Here is a 23,965-nt window from a genome sequence, read left to right on the forward strand (position 1 = left end):
TAATGTTTTTAAAAACTCACGTAGTTGGGCAAAACGACATATGTACAGGTAGGGTAAAATGACATACTATGTCATTTTTCCCCACTGAATACTTTTTTTTCTTTAGAAGAATAATAATGCTTCGCAATAATGTGCGTAAAACATGACATTTGAATACAACTCCAAATATATCAGAGGCTAAAGCTAAAGGTTCCAAAAAAAATATCCTGGAAAAGTTTAAACAAGGTATATGTAAAAAAAAAAAGATTATTGATTCAAACACTGAAGGCTTTCACAGACGATGAAGATGACTGTTCATGAATTTATTGTAATGAGTTATATACGAGATCAAAGCCGGGTGAAACATGGTTAAAATGCAGGAAGTGTGGAAACTGGGCTCATGCAGAATGTGCTGGTTTAAATTTAAAAAAAACAAGGGTTTTTGTTTGTGAAGTGTGCATTTAATATTTTAATTCTTCAATATTCATAAAAAAACTTAGCAATTCTGTTTTAAAAAAGTGTTTAATAATCATCCCATCCAATTATAAATCGTATGTCATTTTGTACACCCGGTGGGGCGAAACGGTTTTTTGCAGTATGTTTCTATTAATTAATACTTTTAATTTAAATCTTAAAGTAGGGCACACATATCATACATATTGTTATGTGTGTTCTAATAATAACATTGAAAATATATTTAATTTATAAATTGTTTATCACATATGTCTTGACCATTATTTTAAATTTTGATATGTTTTTTTCTTCATAAATATTTTTTTCCATTTCGTAATACTTTTTAATTGCTTTAAATAAAATTGAATTTTGTGACTTTGCCTTTTTCCTAAATGGAAGTCTAATTTTGTTCTTTTCTCTAGTATTGTGATCGTGTTCATGCTGGTTCCGATCAATTTTTTTCCAAAATTCTGTTTTTTTATTAGAGTTTATAATTTTATGAACAAATATCATTGTATTGTAAAATATTCTTTGTTTATATGTTAATAATTATTTTTGTATTTTTATTTGATAGATTTGTATTTTTTCCTACAACAACAGTGCTATCATGTTAAAAAATAGCGCACATTTTGAACCAAAGAGATTTTTTACTAAATATGTTACCAATTATTATTTTTTTGCGCACCCTCTCCTTAACTGTCGGCATTCGATGGTTACGTTTCTCGTATTATATATAACTTACTAGTTGTCGGTCTAGTAATATTGGTGAACTTAATCTGCAAAAAATGTGCACTTTGCGAACTAAGTACATAGTGCATGTGTTCATTATTTATGGCAGTGATGCGCTTAGACCGTGACGCCTCTACGTACTGTGAGAAAGGAAATTCGCATTCAAAATGGGTGTAGACGCACATTCTCATCGCAATTTATTGACCGTTACTTTCCTCCGAGAAGACCTGCATTTCATTATGCAACGCATGATTTTCATATTTTGTGCAGTTTTTTTTATCTTTGTGTAAAATAATGTTATGTAAATCAGTTTAACCACAAAATGGAGGGTAAATATACTTGTACCCGTAGTCTAGTGAACAAAATCGTCTTAGTAATCAAATTACATTTTACGATAAAATTATACGTTTTCAAGTTTTTTTATTTTATAATTTGCATATTATGTTCTAAGATGAATAATGTAGTAGTAAAAATACTTTTAACAAAAACAGCCCCGCGGAAATGCGTTTTCGATTTTTTTCATTAACTTAAATACTTGATTCATTTAAGTTTGCAAGTAAAAATTATTGATGGAAGTTCATCGTAATTTATTATAAAAATAAAAGACGAGAGAAACTTTAATCAACAAATTTGAAATATCCAGTGACCAATTTCATCGCTTTCGCGACATCTTAGAGACTTGTATCTTCATTCAGGAGTTTAATGTACTTATACGAAACAGAGGTAAGGACAGAAAATTTAAAATTATTAGTAAATTATTTTTTTTTTTAAATTATTAATGATCATTAAGACAAAAATAATTTTATTTACTTTACTTTCATATAATATTGAATTCTCTGTTTTTTATAAACACATTGAACTTATTATTAAAGATACCAGTCTAAAAGATGTCGCGAAAGCGATAAAACCGGTCACTGGATATTCCAAATTTGTGGATCTTTTATTTCTATAATAAATTATTATATTTAAAAAGATTTATATTTTTTTTGTAAATCATATAAAATTCGAAGTATTTTACAAAGTATAATTCTTTTTCATTCCCTTCCGCACCTAATGGTGCATAGGGCACTGCATTGGTACACCAATCGCAAAGCATCTTATACGTTTTTCTTACTTAAAGATAAGATAATCAGTCTTACGCTTTAGATTATATAATATTCTAGCGTTAAAACACCTTAAACAATAAATATTTCATATCAACCATGTCAGGAATCGATCCCGAGACCTCTTGCATGGCAGGCAAACGCACTCACTACTACATCGAAGTAGTGAGTGCGTACATATATCGAGACGGCATAAAGTAAAATCGATATTTATGTATTAAAAAAAAGGTGCATATTTTTATAAAAAATTAAATTACCTTCGTTAATAACCAGTAATTTAACATGTTTAGAAAAAGATGTATTCATATTCCAATTTACAAAAACGGCATTTTTCAACTTGCAGAAAACACTCGCAGAACTAAAAAAATCTTACGGCACTTTAAAAATTATTAAAATTGTTCAAATTCATCATCAGATTCATGTTTGTAATATAAAAAGAACTAATCTATTCATTGTTTATCATTTGTCAAAGTAAAAAACATTCCAACTGTTGTGTAGATTTGATTATTCACTTTTTTCACATAGGTGCTATTATCTCAGTGACACTTTTATATGGCTGGCTTATCTCTGCATAACCACGTTCAATTGTAGTGGGGAATTACAACACAGAACCTTACGGGTGTGAGTCAACTGTCTTAACCACTACACCACGGAGGCCGCTAATTTTTTTAATCTTTGTATTTATTATTTGTTTGATAATAAAAAAATATTATAATCTTCCCAATGAACTAAAAACTATTAAAAATAATATATAAATAAATAAATTTAAAGTTAATTTAAAGAATTTTTTTGAACACGTGTAAAAACAACATTAAATTTTAATTAGTATAAATGTACTACTGTTTTATGTTTTTTCTTTATATATCCGATGTTTTTATTTTTCTTTCTCATGTACTCGTATTTAAAATTGTATAAACTCTTATAAATAAACAACTAAAACAGTGCAAGTCACTCTCCAAGCACAAGAGTTCGTTTTTTTTTTGGAGAGTTACAGTAATAACATTTACTAGATGTGTAAAAAAAGATATATTTAGAATTTTACAAAAACATGTACTTATTGTGAAATTTATTAATTAAAAAAATATTATTTTTTTTTAATTAAAAAAATTAAATAAATAAACAAACTAATAGTAGAGCTTACCTCTAAAAATAGATTTTAATGTCCTAAACGTTATTTTAATATCCATAAAAAAGTGATTTCAAAGCACATTATGTATTCAGTAGAATAATTTGCTATAATATTTCAAACCTGTTATACAAGAATCCTCTCCACCATTTTAATTCATCATTAACAAGTAAAGCCATGACGAATCTATATAAATAAACATAAGAGCATTGTGATGATTAAACATTAAACAGATCGTTAAACAGAAGCGTTTGATATAAAAATACCTTAGTAAAAGACCACCATGGGCTTTAAAACATACCTACGACTAAGTAAACAAAACTTGTTACATAAATAATAAACACATTTCTTGTCTTTTTTATTGTTTTTATTCCATGCTGAAAGCTGGAAGGATGTGTACAGTAAAAGTGAGAAAGGCTTGGAAAAGACGAAAACATGGCTAGATTACAGGGGCGAACTGTGTATAGAAGCGATTGTGCGCAGCTTACCATTATAATTGACTAACCATGATAATGTTTTATTGTAACTTTATTTACATAAAAACAAATAAATAATCAACATTTATTTAAAATCATTTCCACTGTTTGTATTTTTATCCTAATATAAATATAAATTTTAATAAAGCGCGCCCAGCGCCTGCGGTGAGCCAAGAAACTAGCCGATTATTCTAGCTTATTTTTTCATACAAATAAGTGTACTATATTTTGAATGTATTAACCCCAGTGCGGGGTTAATACATTCAAATATTTTCCTAGATTAAACTTGCAGATTACACAAATTATTTAAAGATTCTTGATTTGGAAAACAGTATTTCAAACATTGTTTCGTAAGGACTATTTTTCTTTGAGATGGTACTTTTAGTAAAGTGTTAATTTTTTTTTATTTAGATTTATTTTTTTTAATCTTTGCTTTTAATTTTTGTATACAATTGTAAAATTCAATATGTCCATGTATTTATAATTTTCCCAAACTGAACGGTTTGGGTAGGTGAAAAAATTCATGTCTTCCATACATCCTTCTCTAAATGTTGCTATCTATGTAGTAATGTGTTCATTGTTGTGACTCTCTAGGACGTGATAACCAGTCTTTTGTCAACAAACATTTTCAAAAACTTAAAACATTGAAAAATACGGAGAAATGTTTGATATAAACATAAATAGTAGAACTCCGTGTATCCGAATTTCAATCATCCTTATTGTTAATTATCCGGAATCTTATCAGGAAAAAAGGGTGAAAATTTTTTTTGTCTGTAAACAATGAAAAATAATATTTTAAATACAGAAATATTCAAATAAAAAATTCCCTTTGTAATGAAATAAACAAAATAAATTATTGAGATCTAAATATGTTGCAACAGAGGGAAAGCATTTTTGAGATGAGAATATGGAATTCTAGGCATTTACAGGGCTTATGGGACAATTAAATTATTGTAAAAACTAGAAAAATAATATAAAAAACATCTTGTATACACATGTAAACACTAATAAAATACAAATTCAAAGAAAAATAGCAATTTAAATGATCAAAATTAAATTATTAAAAAAAAATATTTGTTGATGTAAAAATATTGTACGATAAACATTTTAAAAAGGCGATTAATATAAGTAAATAATAAATAGAATATAAGTAAATATAATATGAGTAAGTAAATAATAGGCATAAAAGTAAGTTTTCAATTTTCATTAGTTTTTTAAAAGCAATAAAAAAGTGATCTTAAGTAAATATTGCGTTTTTTCTTCGAACGTCGCCATCGCCTTAATTTAATGGTTAATCCAGTTATCCGGATGACGTCTGGCAGTTTTGGCACTCATTAACCCGAACAATTGATTTTTTAGTATAAAACATGTTTATCAGAAAAAAAAATGTAATCAATGAGGTTCGCTTCATAAACAATTAGCTATTAAATTCTCACAAACTTGGTTCAAATTAGAACGTAGCATCAAAATATTTTTTTTTGTGTCCCCATGCTGCTTATACCTTTAAAGGTAGAAATTAAAATTCCTTATTGCCTCGTTTGAAATAAATTAAAGTTAATTTGTCTAGGGGAATAGCACCGATGCCTTTTATGGAAAATAATACACATGTGTTTCATACAATGTAAATTAACGTGTGGTTATAGCAAATGTATCGAGGAGTTGGTGGGAAAAATTGATGGATCCAGCGTAACGATTTGTAATTTCATTTTTTTTCCAACAGTCGGCCAATTAGCATTTTTATATATGTAGAAAGAAAGATGATACATTGTCTTGATTGTATGCGATTCCTTTTACGCCAACATTTATTACATGCCAGTAACTTATCAGAACTTAGACGTTATATTATTTAAACCTAGCGGACCCGACAGACGTTGTCCTGCCCGAACGTTGGCTTACCGGCTATTAGCTTGGAAAAGACTTTTCATTGATAAGTAGGTACCTACGTACCTGTTTGTGATTAAATTCAAAAACTAAAAATTGTTCATATTCAAATATTGAATTTAAGTACTAATTTATGTTACAAAAATCACAATGAGGAAGTTGAATTATTTTTAACAAACTAAACCAAAAAAAAGACTAAGAAATTTTGAGACTTTCAAAGATTTTGAGACTATTCGATACTAACAATAATTGAACACAATGAAAAGGGTGAACAATCTCATTTACACCACAGTTGGAATGTTTTGTTTTACTTTGACAAATGATAAATGATAAATGATAAATAATGCATCCATTCGTTTTTTTATGATACAAAAAAGAATTTATTTGCGCATGTGACAAGATTTAAAGATTTTAATGTCTGGCAACAACCTAAGATGTGCATTTCGCAGAAAAAAGGCCAGCCCTAGTTAAACGCTGATGTGTGTTATGTAATTATGTGTTGATCATATTATATTAGATTTATATTATTTAATTAATTTATTTATTTATTAAAAGACAACATCAGCCATTACAACAAAAAAATCAATATTTACAAATAAACCAAAATTAAAGGCCAATTATAGTTTTCTATGTATTACTAAATACAAGGTCAAAAAAAAATATTAAAAAAAGCGTACATTGAAATAGCCACTCCGCATCATTCCACACGTACAAAAAATAAAAAAATATTACAATAACTACGAAATAATAAAAAAATAAATAAAAAAAAGTTTTTTATTTACTAGGACTTAAAAATCCGTGCGCCGGTGGATCCATACGGAGTAATACAGAGCTATCAGTCCTCCCTTCTTTCTTCTTTCAAACAAGAGAAAATAATTACAATATTAAGGTGTACAAAAAAATAGAATATTAGGTAGGTAGTTTTAGATTAAATTATAATTATTATTTTTAATTAGGTTTCTAGAATTATTCTTTAAATTTATTTGAAGTGGGGAAATATATATCCAATTAGTAAATAAACCCTCTTCCCTCTTACGGAAATAGACAACACATGACTTGAGCTTGGTTCTGCATTGCCGCCATGAAGATCATCCTATTTAAAACCCGTTAGAGCCAAAAAAAAAACAATGCGCATTTAGATTCCTCGAAGGGCATCTCACTTTTCCACCCATGCTGTGGCGAATGGAAACCCTTATCAAAACACACATCTGAACGGTAAAACATAATTGAAAAGTAAAAAAAAAAAGCAAGGATTGAACAGACGTTTATTGACGAACCACTGACACGACACCGTTTGACATGATCGGATTAGTTTGTTGGAACGACACGCTTGTTTTTGTTTCTGTCATTTAAACGTTGAACCCCGTACAATTGTAATTTGTACCCCCTAAACTGGAAATATGTTGCCGATTGCCACAACAACATAAAAAGTTATATAAGATTTATTGTTTCAGCATTTACTTTGTGGAAAAACTCAAATTTTCCGTTCCATTGAACTTCCCCATAAAACTAGAATTCTGGATAACTGTTTTTGACTCTATTGCTATTCTCGGAAAAAAATCGGAAAAAAATCTATTCATTCAAATCAAATTTATAAACATTCAGCACGGTTACAATGTTAAAATTAAAATGAAAGTTTTCATGTAATATTTTTTTTATTCAACACTTTATATACATGTACAATATATATGTATATACATATAAGGGCGGGCATATTGTCTTCAGGCAATATCTTCCTACCTACCCAAACCGTTTAGTTTGAGAAAATACGAAGTTCCTGGACATATGTAATCTAATGATTTTATACTAAATTAACACTTTATTTTAATAAGAAAGGAGAGGAGATGGGAAGGAAAGCAGCAGGATAAAGAAAAAACTTAAATATTAAGATAGTGGCAGTTCAATCTTGACTTAAACGTAAATAAAGAAGGGGTGTCTCTAACATTAATTAATATATTATTCCACAATCGAGCAGGTACTACTGTGAAAAATTAGTAAAGAAAATTAGAGCGATGAAAGGGTATTAAAAGGGTTCTCTCGTTACTAGAACAAAGAGATAGTCCATGTTGTGATAGAGGTTGATAGGTGGATATAATTTTTATTCCCTAATAATATGTATGCATCCACTTTCCATTATGTTGTATCGCAAATCAGAACAGGGCTCTTGGCTTCATGAAGGTAGCGATACGTTAATATTTTTCTGGAAAATGTGTCTTTGAATGAATAAATAAATAAATTAAAAAACAAAAATTAACCTTTTAAACGTTGATAGGCATAATTTATGATAGAAATTTTATTAAATACGTTTCCAAAGTGCGTGTTTTTAAATTTTTACATAGATATTATCATAAATGGCTTAGGTCAATTACAAATATATAAATCTTTTAGAAGAATTTGATTCGATTTTGTCATATTTTTATTTTTTTGAATTTATTTGGAAGTTCAACAAGAATACATAAAATACATACATTTTGAAAGTAGGCATTACTAACGTTCTTTATATATATATTCTTAATTAAAGAACTCCACCATATTTTATAAATTATATAAAATAAGTGAGTAAAATCAATTTAAGTACTAAAAAATATTAAGTATAGTGAAAGATAAGAATTAAGATTAAGTTAAATAAATAAAATTGAGTTAAACATACGAAACTATTTTTAATTTTTTTTTAAGAATAGAAAAAAGAAAATAAAAACATATAAGATGTAATAAAATAGACTAAAATTAATTAATTTAATTAGACTAAAATTAATGTAACGTTATGTATTTATTTAGATAGTTGTACAAATAAAATTTCAACACCTAATTTTACCTTAACTAATTATACAAAAATAATTTCAAAAACAAAACATTGATAATATTAATATTATTTATTATTTTGTGATAATAAAGTGAGTTATTTAATAAGGCCTGAACGTTTAACTTTGTCGTCCGAAGTATTGTTATTTAAACCATATGCATCTAGTAAATAGAGAATCACGTGCCCTTTAAAATGCAGTCCGCAAATAGATCATTTGTGTAGACCGTCAAGACCGTCCACCGCGATGCGTAAAACATAAAACAAAACGGTATTGTTTCAGTAACGAAACACCTTACAAACTAATAATAATAAAACCTAAGTAAAGTGTAAATTTGCTCGCGATTTTCAGCAACAAAATAGCTTATCATATTTATAACATATTTGAACAAGTGAACTACTTATCAAAGACAATGCAAACCTTTGTCTGTCAGTTTACGTTTTCACTAAAATTACAGATTTTTCGCGTAAAATATTTGCACAGTCTTCAGCTTTGTTAAATAAAATTTGTGGATTAATTTTGACAGTTGTATAGCTTTGCGGTTACTTGTGTCGTTCAGAAAAGTATATTTATTATAAATATTAAAATTTTTTGTTTTAGACCCGGTAAAAGTAATGTTTTGTTATGTCTTTTGTTTTTATTAAAAATAAACATAAGATACATTTTTTACAATTTTTTTAAGCATTGCCGACAACGAACATATTCAAAAACTGCATTTTTCTAAGTAAAATTAAGTTTTAATATACACTTACCATCTAGAGCTTGTTGTGGTGAATCTTATGTTTTAACATTTAATTGGTTTATTGCTACTGTGAATCTCATTCTTTTCATAATACCGCACCAGCAGCAAAACAACCTTACCAAAAAATTTGCAATACATGTTTTAACAATATTGATTTTTTTCTAGGTCTAGAACGGGTCGCTGAGGAGTTGATGGGTCGCAGGAAATGGAAACTCTATCAGGACGTGTTACTAGCCAGAAACCATCCTCTGCAACAGTCAGAACAGAGCGATTCCCCCGTGGAGCCGACATCTACAGAGAATCGGGACATATCGGATACTCAGGACCTCAACTCTCAGGAGAATCAACCTCAAGAAGAAGAAGGACAATCCATGATAGCCACAACAGAAGCGCTACAGCGCAACAACAGCGCTACAGATCTCACCCAAGACCCTGCAGACCAAACTACAAAAAAAGAACTAGAAAAACAAACAGAAACTCCTATTGTCTCACTGGACGAAGATTCCAAAGACGCCAAAGAGGCGAACCCGTCAGAAGACGGCCCTTCTACGTTGAAAGAAGACAATTGCAGCGTACAACCCACAACGCTCAAGATAAAGACTATAGAAGAGATAAATACAGTTGGTAAAAACGATGGAAATAGCGGAGCAACTGAAACTATTTTAGAAAGTTTAATCAAGAGAAGCAGCACAGGACCACCACGGAAACCTCAGCCATCGGACTGGAGACCACAAGACAAGTGTTACTTCTGTGTGGACGGGGAGCTGGTCAAGCCAGGAGCTGAACCGCAACCAGCAGCCCCTGAACAACCGCTGGTAAGAAAAAATGTTTTTTTTCCTCTTATGAATTCCAACCAAGGCTTATACTCCAAAACTATTGCTGACCTAATTTGTTTTGATGCAATAATTATGCGTATTTAAGTTAAAACCATAAAATGATATAAGATGGCCAAAATAGTTAGTAGATTGAATAATTTGTCACGCAATTACATTAACCGATGAACACTCGATAAGCAGTTGTATCTTGCTCTTGAAATGTTTTTGTTTTATTGTTTGCCATCAGTGATTTTATGCCGTGTGATACTTTTCTACTTATAATAATAATGCCATTAGATTAAACACGTATTATAAGATTAAAACTAGTATGACATATTTTAAGTCATTCCTACAGTTAACATCGTAACTTCAACACTAACTGTTGTGATAAAAAAAAAACTTTTTTAGTCATTAACAACATAGCAAAGAAAATTTAATCTGACAAAACACTACATTTGATGCCACATTTTTGTATAAGAAGAGATGTTTTTGTACCCAGGTGAGTGAAGGATACAGCTACAGTTTTGTGTGGAAAATAGAACCAGAACTCTGGACGAGTGTTTTTAATTCAATATCTACGTAAAAATTCTGGAAAAGGAAATGAAGTGAAGATAAGTCCGCCTCGTGGTGTAGTGGTTGTCAGATTTGCCTACCATGCTTGAGATCCTGGTTTCGATTCCTGTCAGAGTGGACGTAGAATATTGGTTTTGCATTGCAATATTACATTATTCATGGCCTAGCAATCATAAGACTTTTAAGACGTAAGACATCGTACCTTTGGTATAAAAAAAAATATCAAGATGAGCTGCGATTGGAGCAACAATGGACTGCCCAACCAGTCAATTGCTGCAAATAGGGAAATGATGATGGTGATAGACATTTTTTTTAAATTTCTTTGGCATTTTTCTAAATCGGCTGGATATGTTGAATTTCAGAGTCCTCCAGCGGCAGGAGAATCAGGGTCCGAATCTGGCTCCAGCCGGTCTGGACCCAGCCCAGCGGGCCCTCTAGGAGTTCCTGGACCGGGAGTACAGCCCGCCTATCTTCTCAACCAGCAAGCCCAAGCCTTGGCCCATCTCATTCAACTACAGCAGAACAGGCATCCAACCATGAATCAGGTTATAATCACAAAACTATGTATTCTTATCATTTACTTTTTTTAAAACAGGTAGAAGAATTTGTGTTTTTAAGAAATATGTCTACTGGGGACGGAAAAACTAAAAAAGACATTGAAAGGAGGGTGAGTGCTGGAATCAACGTAAACGGTGCACTTAAATCAATTTAAGCAAATAAAGTTGGTCACAGGAGACAAAATTATTAGTTCACGTCCTGATGCCAACCCTTGTGTATCGGAGCAAAGTATAGAATTGGAATAAAGGTGGAAACTAGGCTGAATGCTGTCAAAATGTTGTATCTCGGGTGGATGTGTAGTAAAACTATGAACGATAGGTGCACAAATGTCGATATTCGCGTATAATGAAAGGCTGGGATAAGAATTATTGACATAATCAAGAAAAGAGTTATGCGTTGGTTCGGAAATGCAGAGTTTCAAATCAATACTACTACTACTAACATCAAGCCATTTTCGGTAAGGGTAGGCAGAGAGAATGGACCGACTGACATCTTGTCATACATGCCCTTCTGCTGTCTGTTTTTAACATGATCAGACTTAAAATTTTGGTTTATCTAATCATCCCACGTCTTTCTCATCCTAAGTTATCATTTATTCTCGCCATTACCATTCTTTCTTTATCTATTTGTTCTACATACTGATAGATTTCTTCTAGAACCAAACTTTGATAGCAATGCAACATTCTAATTCTAAATCTAGACTGTTTTAGTTTATGTTGTCGTGGTGTTTTTTGTTGGATTGTACTATAAGTTATTATCACCGTACAGCAGTCACCTGTTTCTTGATGATTTCATTTATATTCATGATCTGTTTTTACTATTAAAAATTACAACAGGGATGGAGAACTCTTGGCCTCATAGAGTAAAGGATACATTATTATTCTTTTGGAATTGTATCTGGGCTACCCCTGATTTTTTAAAACTTTTTAAAACTTTTTCTTGTACCAGTTATCTCTTTTTTACGTTATTACCCAAAACCATTCAATATACTGACCGTTTTTCGTTTTTACCTAGGTCCAATCCATGGCTGCTTCCCTAGCCGCAGTAGCTGCTCTGGGGTCTCCTGGTATGGGTGGTCTTCCGTCCCTTCCTCATTCGCTGGTTCCCCAAGGCCTTCTTCCTCCACATTGGTACCTCCAACAGCGACAGGAAAGGTATGTACTTGTCTTACCTTTTTTAATCCTACTAGGCATATCATAGCCCTCAAAGTTTCATACAATTTTTAATTTAGATTTTTATCATTGAGAAATCAATTAAAAAAATCAAATTAAAAATCGGGTTGTGGTCCCGTGGCTAGTGTCGCGGACTCACGGACCAGAGGCCTGAGGTTCAAATCCCACTCTACCCCAACTTGATTTCCATTTTTTAATAGTGATTTATTTACAACTCGTTGAAAATGGCCACCAAAATTAAAATATTTGTGTAAATTGTAAGAACGCTAATATTTCTTTTGAAAAAAAATAGGTAATTTTTTTGTGTCCCAAATAATGAAAAATAAAGTTGTCCGGTGAGTTCCACCCGTAAAAACTGTCAATTCAGCGCATCCCTTGAATATTTGAAAATAATCGTATTTATTTTTATATTAAATATTATAAATAATTTTAAAATAATAATCTATAAACATTCCTAAAATTATCGCAGAAAATTTTCAAGCGCACGCGATTTACAAATTCAAGTAATATTAAGGTACCTTGGCCTTGATAGTATTCGTTATATACGACGGAGTCCAGTCCTATTACAGATGTTCGAATTTCCGCGCACGCGTATTAAGGTTCATAACGTTGTCATATTGTTCTACGAGACTCATAGAGATAAGAGCATCCAATTTGTGAAATGCAAAGAAAAACGTACTCTAATGACGTATTGCATGAAGTTTATAATAGCGTATTATTGTAATTTGGCCAAAATTTAAGAACATCTCGAGTTTTAGGGACTGTCCTAATATTTCACAAATAACTATCGACGTGCTAAAAACATGCGAAGCATTTGAGCGATCACAATGAACAATAATGAACATGCTTGATTTATACCAGTCATTTGTCAACGCGTGTGTAATCTCTCGCTCGTGTCGACTTTTTTTTTGTTTTCCTTGTAAATAAATACAGTTCACTGGCAAAAAATCGGCGTTTACTATAAAAAGTAATACAATACATCGCATTTTCAAAACTGTAACGAGTTTCAAATACAAAAAAGTGAAAATTAAATTACAATTACTATGGCCACTGCTTTTCTTGACATTTGGCTTGCCAACCGCCGCGCCGGCTAAAAGCAATAAATATCCAAATAAATAAATGAAAATAGCAGTTTTGAAATATTTTCCATATTTACACCGGTGGAATTCAAATATGTGAATGCGCAGCAGGATTATACGTCGCAAAACGTAAATATTTTGACATTTAATATTAGGTGTTCACGGATGTTCCGTTGTGATTGCGAATACGATAAACAACCATGGTGAGAGATTAAGATGAATTCAGAGCCAGTCCTTTTTACTCTACCACACACTTTGTACGGAAACGTTGTTCGATAATTTTTAGAACACGATTTTAAAGTCACGTTACGTAAATCATAAACTCTATTTAATTTAACCTCAGTGGTAATATCTTAATTTCCCAAACCATTTTATTTTCCGGCAATATTTTTTTTTTCATTCGCTGATCTTTTTAATGAATCAAGTGGCAAATATTTCGATTATCAATTAAATTATAAAAATCCATGCCGCAAAAATCTTTTTGTATCTGCGCTGAAGTAAAATTGACGAACTTCAGTAGAAACACCCATTCGGAAGAATCATTTCATTAGTCACTATAATTGTTATTGACCTTGTTAAGTACTTGGGATACTGTGACGTCACTGAAAGTTATTCGAGATAACCAATTGCAGATTGAGATTGATAGTAATTCAAAGATTATTGGTGGCGAATCAGCGTAAATATGGCTGTCTCAATTACATTAATAAATTATTTCAATGTTCAAAATTTATTGCAACAGAGAGGGAAAACTTTTTGAGAAGGGAATAGGGAAGACTAGGCATTTACAGGGCTTACAATCTATCATTGGCTGGTTTACGTGGTCGCTATACTTCCCAGGGAATCCAATCCCGCGGATCTACGGGATTTGCGGGATTGCCAAAAATCATACTTTTTGTTATAAGTAGTTATGTTCATGAATTTACGAAGTGCTGTACGAAAAAAAAGACAATTATATTTTAAAAACATTTTTTTTTCAAGCGTTGCCTAGTAGGTGATTTGGTTCAGCCGAATGAATCTCACCTACGTGATAAAGGTTTCAGCTCTTTTACTTCACAAAAGTCAACAGATGGAAGAGTTGAGGAAATGTGGATGTTCAAACATGGGCAAAATGGTGAATGTTACACAGTGTGTAAAGTGGCCACTTAAACCAGCCAATGACAGGTCATAAGCCCTGTAAACGCCTAGACTTCCATATTCCCTTCTCAAAAATGTTTTCCCTCTCTGTTGAAATAAATGTAAATATGAATAACTCCCTAGGGAGGAAATCCAGCCAGTCTGCCAGCATTTGGACATGCTTAAATGTTGTTGTATTTATATTTAATTTTGATGAAGATGAATTTTTTGGAAAGTGTTTCCGAGCAAATGATCAAATAATACTCGTGGCGTGGGGAATCCCCTGTCACAGCGTAACTTGACCTTAATCGCCTCGGATATACGTATCGCGCATAAATATACTAATATGATTGAAATATGTATATCGATTTTGTAATCGATTATTATCATTCGATTAAACAAAAATGCTGTATTGCTTCGTAGGCAAGGCAGATGTTTTCAACTAACGAATTTAAATATTTGTAGAATATAAATCTATCATTATTGATACTACCTTAAAAAAGTCATGCCGAAAACGAAAAAAACGATGATTGTCTCTACAAAGCCTATAATTTTTTCGGCTCAGTAATACGCTATAGAGAGACAAAATTTAAAAGTTGTTTAATTACCTATTTGTGAGGCCAGAACCGGGACGAATAACATTTAGATCTTTCTAAATGGCGACTGCACCCATTTTTTTTCAAATTCCATTTTTATTTTAGTCCCGCAAATTCCGCGGATCTCGCATGTGTAGTCCCGCTTCACTGATCCCGCAAAAATAGTGCGCGATTGGATTCCCTAATACTCACTGTGTAACATTCTCCATTCTGTTTGTATTTAAACATCCACATTTTCTCAACTCTTCCTGTAGGTGTATGTATGTGAGATTCATATGGCTGAATTATTTCCCCTACTGGGCAAAGCCTGAAAACACTTTCAATTTTTATACTTCTTTTACCAGTTACTTTAATCGACAATGTTTTGAGAATGTTCAATTTTTTGTAGACAATCTGGAATTCACTACCAATGGAGTATAAAATCTAAATTTATTGCAACAGAGAGAGAAAAAAAGAGGAAAATAGAAAAGCCTAGGCATTTATTTATTTATTTATTTTATCAGGTAAACAAACAGTATGTATACATATATTGCCAATTTCTTTGTATATTAGTGTGAGAAACTCATGCACACACCAAAAAAATTGTTTACACTTAATACAATAATTTAAATTATGTTCAATTTAATAAATGTAAAAGAAAAAAAATGAAAAAATATGTATACAATAATAATAATAAAGTTAAATGTCTGCTTCTCTCAAAATGTCTATAGTTTTTTATCTAAATTTACATACATTGTTACAAAAAATATCAGCCTCGGTAAATATATTGTTATATTGGTGGCATATTCTAGGTATTGTAGATTGTTTAAAATAGTTTGTTGACGCGTTTTCAGTGTAAAACAGAAGATTTTGTCTCGTCGGTCTAGATGGCACACGGAATGGAAGTCTTTCAAGTAGGTTTGGAGAATCAATTTTATTATTTATTGATTTGAATAAAAATAACTGGTCCAACATTATTCTTCGATTTTTTCTTCGGCATTTACAGGGCTTATGACCAAGATCCAGAATCCTGGACGAGTGTTTTTGACTCGATTTCTGAAACTACTCCTCGTAGTTTAGTGGTTGTTGTTCGTGTGGTTGTTTAGTGGTTCACTACTTAAGAGATTGACGTGAAATATTATTTTTAAAGGTGGTTTCACAACAAATTATTTTATTGTCCCTGGTCTGGCACCTAAAGCGCAAGACTGATCACCTTACTTTCCTGTAACAGATGATCTAGATGTGCTGCATTTAATTTTTAAATGCAGGGCCTTATGTACAATCGGATCCGAATAAGAGTTTGATGATAATGACGATGAAGCGTAAGTATCCTTATTCCTTATCTCACTAGTACTATATATACAGGGTGTTCTTTAAACCCTGTCACATCCGAAACCACGATGATCAATATGAGCAAGAAGACATATTGGCACATTAAAATCATTTTTAGAACGACCAAAATCTTAAAAAATAAAATATTTGAAAAAAAACAAATGATTGCTTACTTCTGCAGGGGGGAAGGAGGAGTCTGATACACCATCAACCGCGCGACCGCGCTCCTCTCGCTTCTCCCCTGCAGAAGTTAGCAACCATTTGTTTTTTTAAATATATATTTTTTTGTATTTACTTTGTTCTAAATATTTTTTTAAATATGCTAATATATCTTCTTGCCCATACTGATCACCCTGGTTTTGGATGCGACCGGGTTTAAAAAACACCCTGTATATTATGACAGCCCAGTTCTTACGTGAGACATCTTCAAATGATACGTTTGAAGATAATGAAAAAATAAAAATAAAAAATTGATTAAGAACAACACGAAATATTTATTAAGTTGATACCCAGAAATTGGACTCCCGTGTCAAGATTTAATTTACCAGCTATTTTATGCATTCTCCGAAAGACTTCCAAGAATGTTTAAAATATCGGTCAACACAAAATAAATGATAATTTAATCTTAATTGATGTTTTAAAATACCAATATCAAGATTGATGTTTGTAACTGAATTTGAGATACAGGGAAGTAGCCAGAAACTAAAATGCACTCAACGATCCGTGTAAAGTGGAAAAACAGATGCTCGGTGTATGTTTAAGAGAATAGAAAAGAGTCGTAGTCATGGATCGTACAGCAAAATTAAAAAAGCAGTGGTCAGGGCACTTGGCGAGATAAAACGATGACAAGTGGACAGCTAAAATAATAAAGTGGAGACCAGGGGCAAACAAAAGAGATGTTTGGAGGCCTCAAAAAAGATGGGCAGACGACATTGCCTCGAGAGCTGGTAGAAAATGGATGAAAAAAGCGAGAAATAGAAAGGAGTGGAAACGTTTAAAAAAGACCGCCATCCAGCAGCGCAGAGAACAAGGCTGAAGAAAAAGAAGAACTGAATCTAGTATAAGACCATATCAAGTCTGTCCAACACCGTTTTCTAAGAAAAGTGGCATGGTTGCTCGGATTACAAAGGGGTAATTATTCTTATTTTGAAATAGAGCAATCTCTTTATCTGTCTTCATTGGAGAGACGTAGAACTGAGATGGACCTTATATGCATTTTCAAAATACTTAATGCTATAAGTGATGTCCCATCTCTGTTGCAATAAATTTTTTTTCATGTTCCCAACCGTGTCACTAGAAGTCTAAATCTGCTATTTATAAAATCTTCTAAGAGCAACTTTGGTTTTTATCCCCCAATGTCCAGAATGTGTAGATTAGTCAATTCATCACGTTCGTTTTTGGGATAGATCTTCCGGCTTTTCGTAGATCTCTTCGCGAATAAACAGTGTGGAATGAAGTTGGATTGGCATGGTTTAGCTTAAAGTTTTAGGTCTTTCATTTTTTTAAATATATTGTATACAATTATGGTTTTGCCGTTGTTTGTCTTTGCTAAATAGTTTTATGATCTTTTTATGCAGTTTCTTGCATTTATGTTTCTTCATGTAACTGTTGTAATTGGCTTAGGCCGTTTACATAATAAATAAATAATAAACAAATAAATAAGTAAATTAACATATGAAACTTTTTTTTTAAAATTTATTTTTCAAAAATATTTACAAAATAGTTATAAATTCAAGTCCTGCTGAGTTGCATACATACAACTCGTCAGCAGGTTTTTTATAAATTGCATCGATTATTCACACTTAACCTACATTAGTAATAATTTTATTTGAAAAACATATAATATTATCAAAAATTAAAAACTATTACTAATGCAGATTTTTTTTTTCTATTAACCATAATTTGAGCAAACGTCTAAATTTAACTCAATATTTTTAATATTGTTTGGTAACATGTTAAATATTTTAGGTATACTGTTTGCAGTGTCCTTTTTCCATATTTATTGCAATATCTAGGAACAGCTAGCCCTTCCATACTAGTAGATAGATAGATTTAAAATATTATTTCCAATATGCTCGTACATACAAAATGATACGTCAATCCTCAAACCACTCTCATACACACGTTTGTCTAATAATAATGTAAAAAATAAATAAAATTGAGCGGGAATTTCATTCTCATTATAAAACGAAATAATACAGACTGAAATGGATACAAAGTCGTTACAACAATAAACTTCTTTCCCCCCTTCGGCAACTACACGTGGACCGGACCATCTTCTAGGAATTTAGCGAAAATATGTGTTTGCACATGTGCGATACTGCAACAGTAACTAGTGACCACCGAACATCTACGAAAGCCACCCTTCGGATATTTTTATCTGTTATGTCATCCATAGTGTTGAAGTGCTTTAACTGTTTAGTTTTTTATTGTTTACTTTTTAGCACGAACACCTTACAAATTTACTATTATGCTCAATGTTTGTTTTTGTAAATTTATTGATAATTTTAAGTTGCCAGAATTTCCCTCGTCCATGCACTTTGTTGCTGCCAGACGATTAGTAATCTAGCTTCAATAGGTAAATGTTATCAACTATCAAATATACACATTTAATAAATGAGGTCTAGAATTCCAACCGTCCATGCGCTCAGTAGCTGCAAGACTTGTTGTTATCTAACTTCTATTTTTATAAATTTGTTTGTTATATATTTTTTTTAAATATCACTAAATCTCTTAACTTTATTGTCAAATAAAAAATGTAAATAGGGGCTATATTTCTTATTGTCTATGCGCTCTGTAGCTGCAAGACGTGCTGTAATCTAGCTCCTGTATATTATAATTGGAGACGAGGAACAAGAATCCCAACCGTCCATGCACTCTGTAGCTGCAAGACGTGGTGGGATATTTGTTTATTGTACAGCGCCCTTGGGGTGATTTTCACAAAAACGGCGCCATATAAATTATCCAAATATATAGTAAACCTGGTGTTGTAATTATGTACCAAACTTGTGTTTATACTCGGAGTGTACCAAAATAGAGCCCGAACAGATAATTTATTAACAGATTTATACATCAATGATATTGATATATTGTGTCTCTATTCTTATAATTGCAATATGGTCAAAAGGATTATTGACAATATCCAACTTAAGCTACCTATATTGTATACAATTTTCCATACTCATAGTGAAAAGTGCAATAAAAGCACTTGAGTTATTCTTTATTGACAAATTTAAAAAATACATTCAACTCGTTTATTGGCAAAAATTTGTTTTTTAGTATAAGTAAAACCAATAGGCTGACCTCCTGTCTTTTAAACGGTTTTTGGCGTGTGGAGAGTGTTGATTTGTATAAAATAAAAGAGTCGAACTCTTCGATGTTGGTGCGATTTTTACGAAGTAAAAGTCCATACGCCATAGTCCTGTTACAAAAACATTATCCTTCTGTGTTGTAAGATATTAAGCTTAGTAAAACCTTTAAATATCATTTTGCGTATTTGTTGAAGAGTTTTATTTATTTAAATATATACCTGAGTGCTTATTATTTACCTAAGTGTTTAAATCTTTTGACCATTTCCTAAAAGCTATTTACAACTTGTGCAGGATAAATGGAAATCAAGCTATCGTAGAGTGGGATTTGAACCTCGAACCTTTAATTCGAGAGTCCAAAACACTACCACAGGACTACGACCCAGTTGCTAAATCTTAAAGTCGAAAAAGGCCAAGCTAATTAAAATTACAAACATATTTCATTACAAAAGAAATTTCAAGCACGTTTTGGTTATTAAAATTGTTCTTAGTATTGTGTTAGTAATTTGCAAACTTTTCACGTCTTAAGATAAAGCACGTTTATTGATTATATATTGATTACGCTAACAATTTTAAATGCGATAAAATCATCACTCTTAAAAAAGCAGTTAAAAAATCTGTACATCTTGGACTGAGGTCAAAATTCAAAATATTTGTGAAAATTATGTATCGTCTTCCTTGGGTGATCCCATGCTGGTTGAATTCGTTTTGACGTTTTGTCTTCCGTTGGAGGTGCCATCTTCAGGATGAATTATGTGTTGTGTAAAAAAGTGGTTATGTACTAATAGTTTGTACCGTGTCGCAGTTAGCAGTGGGTTCGTTCAGTGTCATTTTTGTCGTGCGTTGTGCCGGGAGCCATGTTGAGTTAATTATGGCCAGTCGTCTTTGTTTTGGCTATTTTTGTAGGTGTATTTCAATTGCCTCTTTCATTATTCGTGCATTGTAGTTTCTGGGTTTATGCAGAATCTCTCTTTCGAAGGCGAAAAAACTAACTTTCTTTGAAGTGTTTCACTGTGGCTGATTTTTCGGAGTGTCATAATATAACATTGCGTATTTTATTTTTAGTTTTATTTATCAAGGAAAAACAACAGTTGTTATATCAGAATACTAAATATAAAAGATAGTACATACATCCAGTTAAAGTTTTTCACAAATATAATGAAAGAACATGTAACACAGTAAAGAGAAAAATAATATATTATATAAGACATGAGAAAAAAAAAGAGCTCGTAAGAAGAGATGAGGAAATAGATCGGAGGAGTGGAGGAGGGGAATTTTTATAATAAAGTTTACCAATTCAAAATTTTGATATTATAAAAAAATAAACATATTTAAAGAAACTTAAACTTATTACACACTGACAAATGTTTCATTTTACAGTGTTTCAAAAAAATTTTTTTTTTTAAATAGATGAAAAATATCTTAAATAGATGAGTTCTTAGAATAAAAAAAAAACACATACGGGAACCTCTTTTTACACGAGGATACGTTTCACGCAGTGCCGTGTAAAAAATATAGCTACTAAAAAAAGCAATGTTTCATAGATTTCCTTGTATTTATAAAACTTAAGTCGGAATTTTAAAAAAAAGTTTTTTGCTTTTTTTCATTAATATACGAGTATACGACATGACATCAAAATACTTAAGATCATTACAAAAAATATTAACAATGACTATTTTATATTATGCTCTAAATTAAAAGAGCGATGTAGGGCGTTCTATTATTCCAATAACGAATACCTAGTACCAATAATAAAAGTGTGCCCACGTAGAAGGAGATATGCCATACAAAATGTGATATTTAAACGTAAAATGGTATTACAGCGAGATACCGTTGACGATCGTCTCTTTTGTGAAATAAGCATTGTTTCATTTGCCTAACATAAAGTTTATGTTGGATTACAAAAAAAAAACAAAATCATGTATACCATTCTACTATTTTTCATTATTAAATTATGACCAAGAGTAAATATTTTTAAAAAAACCTTTTTAAAAACCATATTCTTTTTTGATCTTATCATGAGAATCTATAAAATTGAATTTCTAGAATTCTCGCGCACAGGAATTTGAGCCTTGTTATTGCGGTATCAACGCTAAATAGGGGTCTTTTTCGTCTGTTAAAGTGTTATGTAACAGCTTACTGTGATCTGTTGAACTGACTTATTCTTTTCTTTTTAATTTCAATCACTTTCTTACCAATATTTTTACGTAACTATTAAATATTTTTTGTAAATTTTGAATCGTTTTCGTAGCATTATTTCGAGTGAAAGATTTAGATTACATTTAGATTACTCTGAACAACAAAAAAAACGAGGCTCAAAGAGACGATTCTTCTAGGTGACCGAGGCGCGAAGATTCGAAAACTGAGACCCGAAGGGCCGAACCCTCTAGCATGTAACAGTCGGCGATAGCATTTTTTACATAACCCCAAAAGAGTAACAAACCCGTTTTTAAGACACGCAATATTTTAATGTAAACGTTGAATTGTTTGTTTGGAAGCTCTAAAGTATATTTTTCAGGCCTGCCCAGCAAGAGAGGGTCACGCCTCCTCGAGGTTCGCCCCCCGTGACGTCAGAGCAGCCTCTCGACTTGAGCGCGCGCCCCAGCGGCGGCGCGGGTCCGCCTTCCCCCTCGGCGCTGGAGGCCCGCCTGGCAGGGCTCCGCGGGGCGCCCATAGACCCCAAATTGTTCAAGTGAGTCATTATTATTATTTTACTACTTAGTTTTAAACAAAATAACAAAACAATGAAAATAATTTGAATTATGTAATACCGAAAACACGTACGACTTTTGACCGGAAAAAAATTATCTTTTGTGGCCTCAAGAGTGTTAAATGTCCTGAATGAACATACTAAAGTATCCAAAACGAAGGTCATTTTCAGGAGAAGTGTACAAGAGTAAGTTTCGTCTAAGGGACGAGACCATTGCAGGAGACTGCTGCGAGACATTGCATAGATTTACATGTGGTACTATTAAGCATCTTGTCCAGATGTTTATTTAAATTTATGTTTTTGTAATATTTTTTTATTTGTAGTTTTCTTTAATGATACGAAAGCTTCCACTTTCTATTTTGTTGTATCCCAACTCAACACAGGGTTCTTGGCCTCATAGATTTAGGGATACGTATTTTTTTTTTAAATATATGTATTTATATAAAAAAAATGAAAATGCTTAGACGTCAAAAAAAATAATGTGATTACAGTATTGTTTTTAACCGAAAAAGAAAATGTCCGATGAAATTTGAAAAAAAGATGTAACAAATGTAAATATTCAAGAAAGAATAGAAAGTTTTCCGTTTTTTGCATTAAGTGCGTAATCAATAAAATTGCGTTTTTTCAAACTGGCCAATACATAAGGGTAACTTATTTATTTATTTTACAGAAACAAACAGTCGACAATAATGTAATAACATTAAAAAAATACGGTTTAAAGACAGACCAGCGAAGTCTCTAAATAAAAATCATACATATTAAATTGCGGTACAACAAAAAGGTGTGTTTATATTTTGTATGAGAGTAAGTGTATACGTGTGTTTGTGTGTATGTGGTAGTAAGTGTTCAGGTGTGTGTAAGTGTGAGCTTCATAAAATAGCAAGTGGGATCGTATCACAGCCAGAAAGAATCAGTCTTAATTTATTTTTAAATAAATTAAGGGGCGTGTTAAATATATCAACAGATGAAAAAAAAGCATTATAGTTAAAGCAAGAACGATAGAGGAAAGAGCGTTGTGCAGTTAGTGCTACAGACTGGCAGATGGAACAAATACTTATTTCTTGTCACGCAAAGGAAAACATTTAGATTAATTTTGGAGAGCAGGTTAAAAAAGTCTACTTTATTGTTTAATAATTTATATAAATAGTATAATTCAGATATAGTGCGTCTATTCTCAAGGGAAAAAACCCATTTTGTTTAGCAGATTGGCTATAAGAGTAAAGCGTTTTATTGTTTTTATAATCTAAGTATTTTTAATTTTTTTGTTGAACATTTTCAATCCTTTCTTTGTTTGTTATGTATTGTGGGCTCCACAACTTAACTTATCTAACGTTAAACATTCACATTTCATCAACTTTACTATCTTAACTGTAACTTTAGACTTTTGTAACTGAATTTGATATAAGTAAACACCGTTTTTGCTACCATTCGTGTTTTCAA

The 23,965-nt window shown here is 31.6% G+C and overlaps 1 protein-coding gene across 8 annotated transcripts in view; it reads left to right on the forward strand.

The window, feature by feature from the left end:
* Positions 1–23,965, forward strand: part of Eip93F (Ecdysone-induced protein 93F) — a 130,260-nt gene that overhangs the window by 73,737 nt on the left and 32,558 nt on the right. For all 8 annotated transcript variants that reach the window (XM_088231185.1, XM_088231176.1, XM_088231223.1 and 5 more), the window contains 4 exons: positions 9,456–10,105; positions 11,041–11,223; positions 12,251–12,390; positions 22,334–22,507. In XM_088231185.1, the coding sequence (XP_088087311.1) occupies positions 9,456–10,105; positions 11,041–11,223; positions 12,251–12,390; positions 22,334–22,507 (1,147 nt within the window). The remainder of the gene's footprint in view (positions 1–9,455; positions 10,106–11,040; positions 11,224–12,250; positions 12,391–22,333; positions 22,508–23,965) is intronic.

The sequence above is a fragment of the Micrasema longulum genome, unplaced genomic scaffold (assembly GCF_059751315.1).
Source record: "Micrasema longulum isolate JH-2025_06_02 unplaced genomic scaffold, ASM5975131v1 h1tg000068l, whole genome shotgun sequence".
Taxonomy (NCBI): domain Eukaryota; kingdom Metazoa; phylum Arthropoda; class Insecta; order Trichoptera; family Brachycentridae; genus Micrasema; species Micrasema longulum.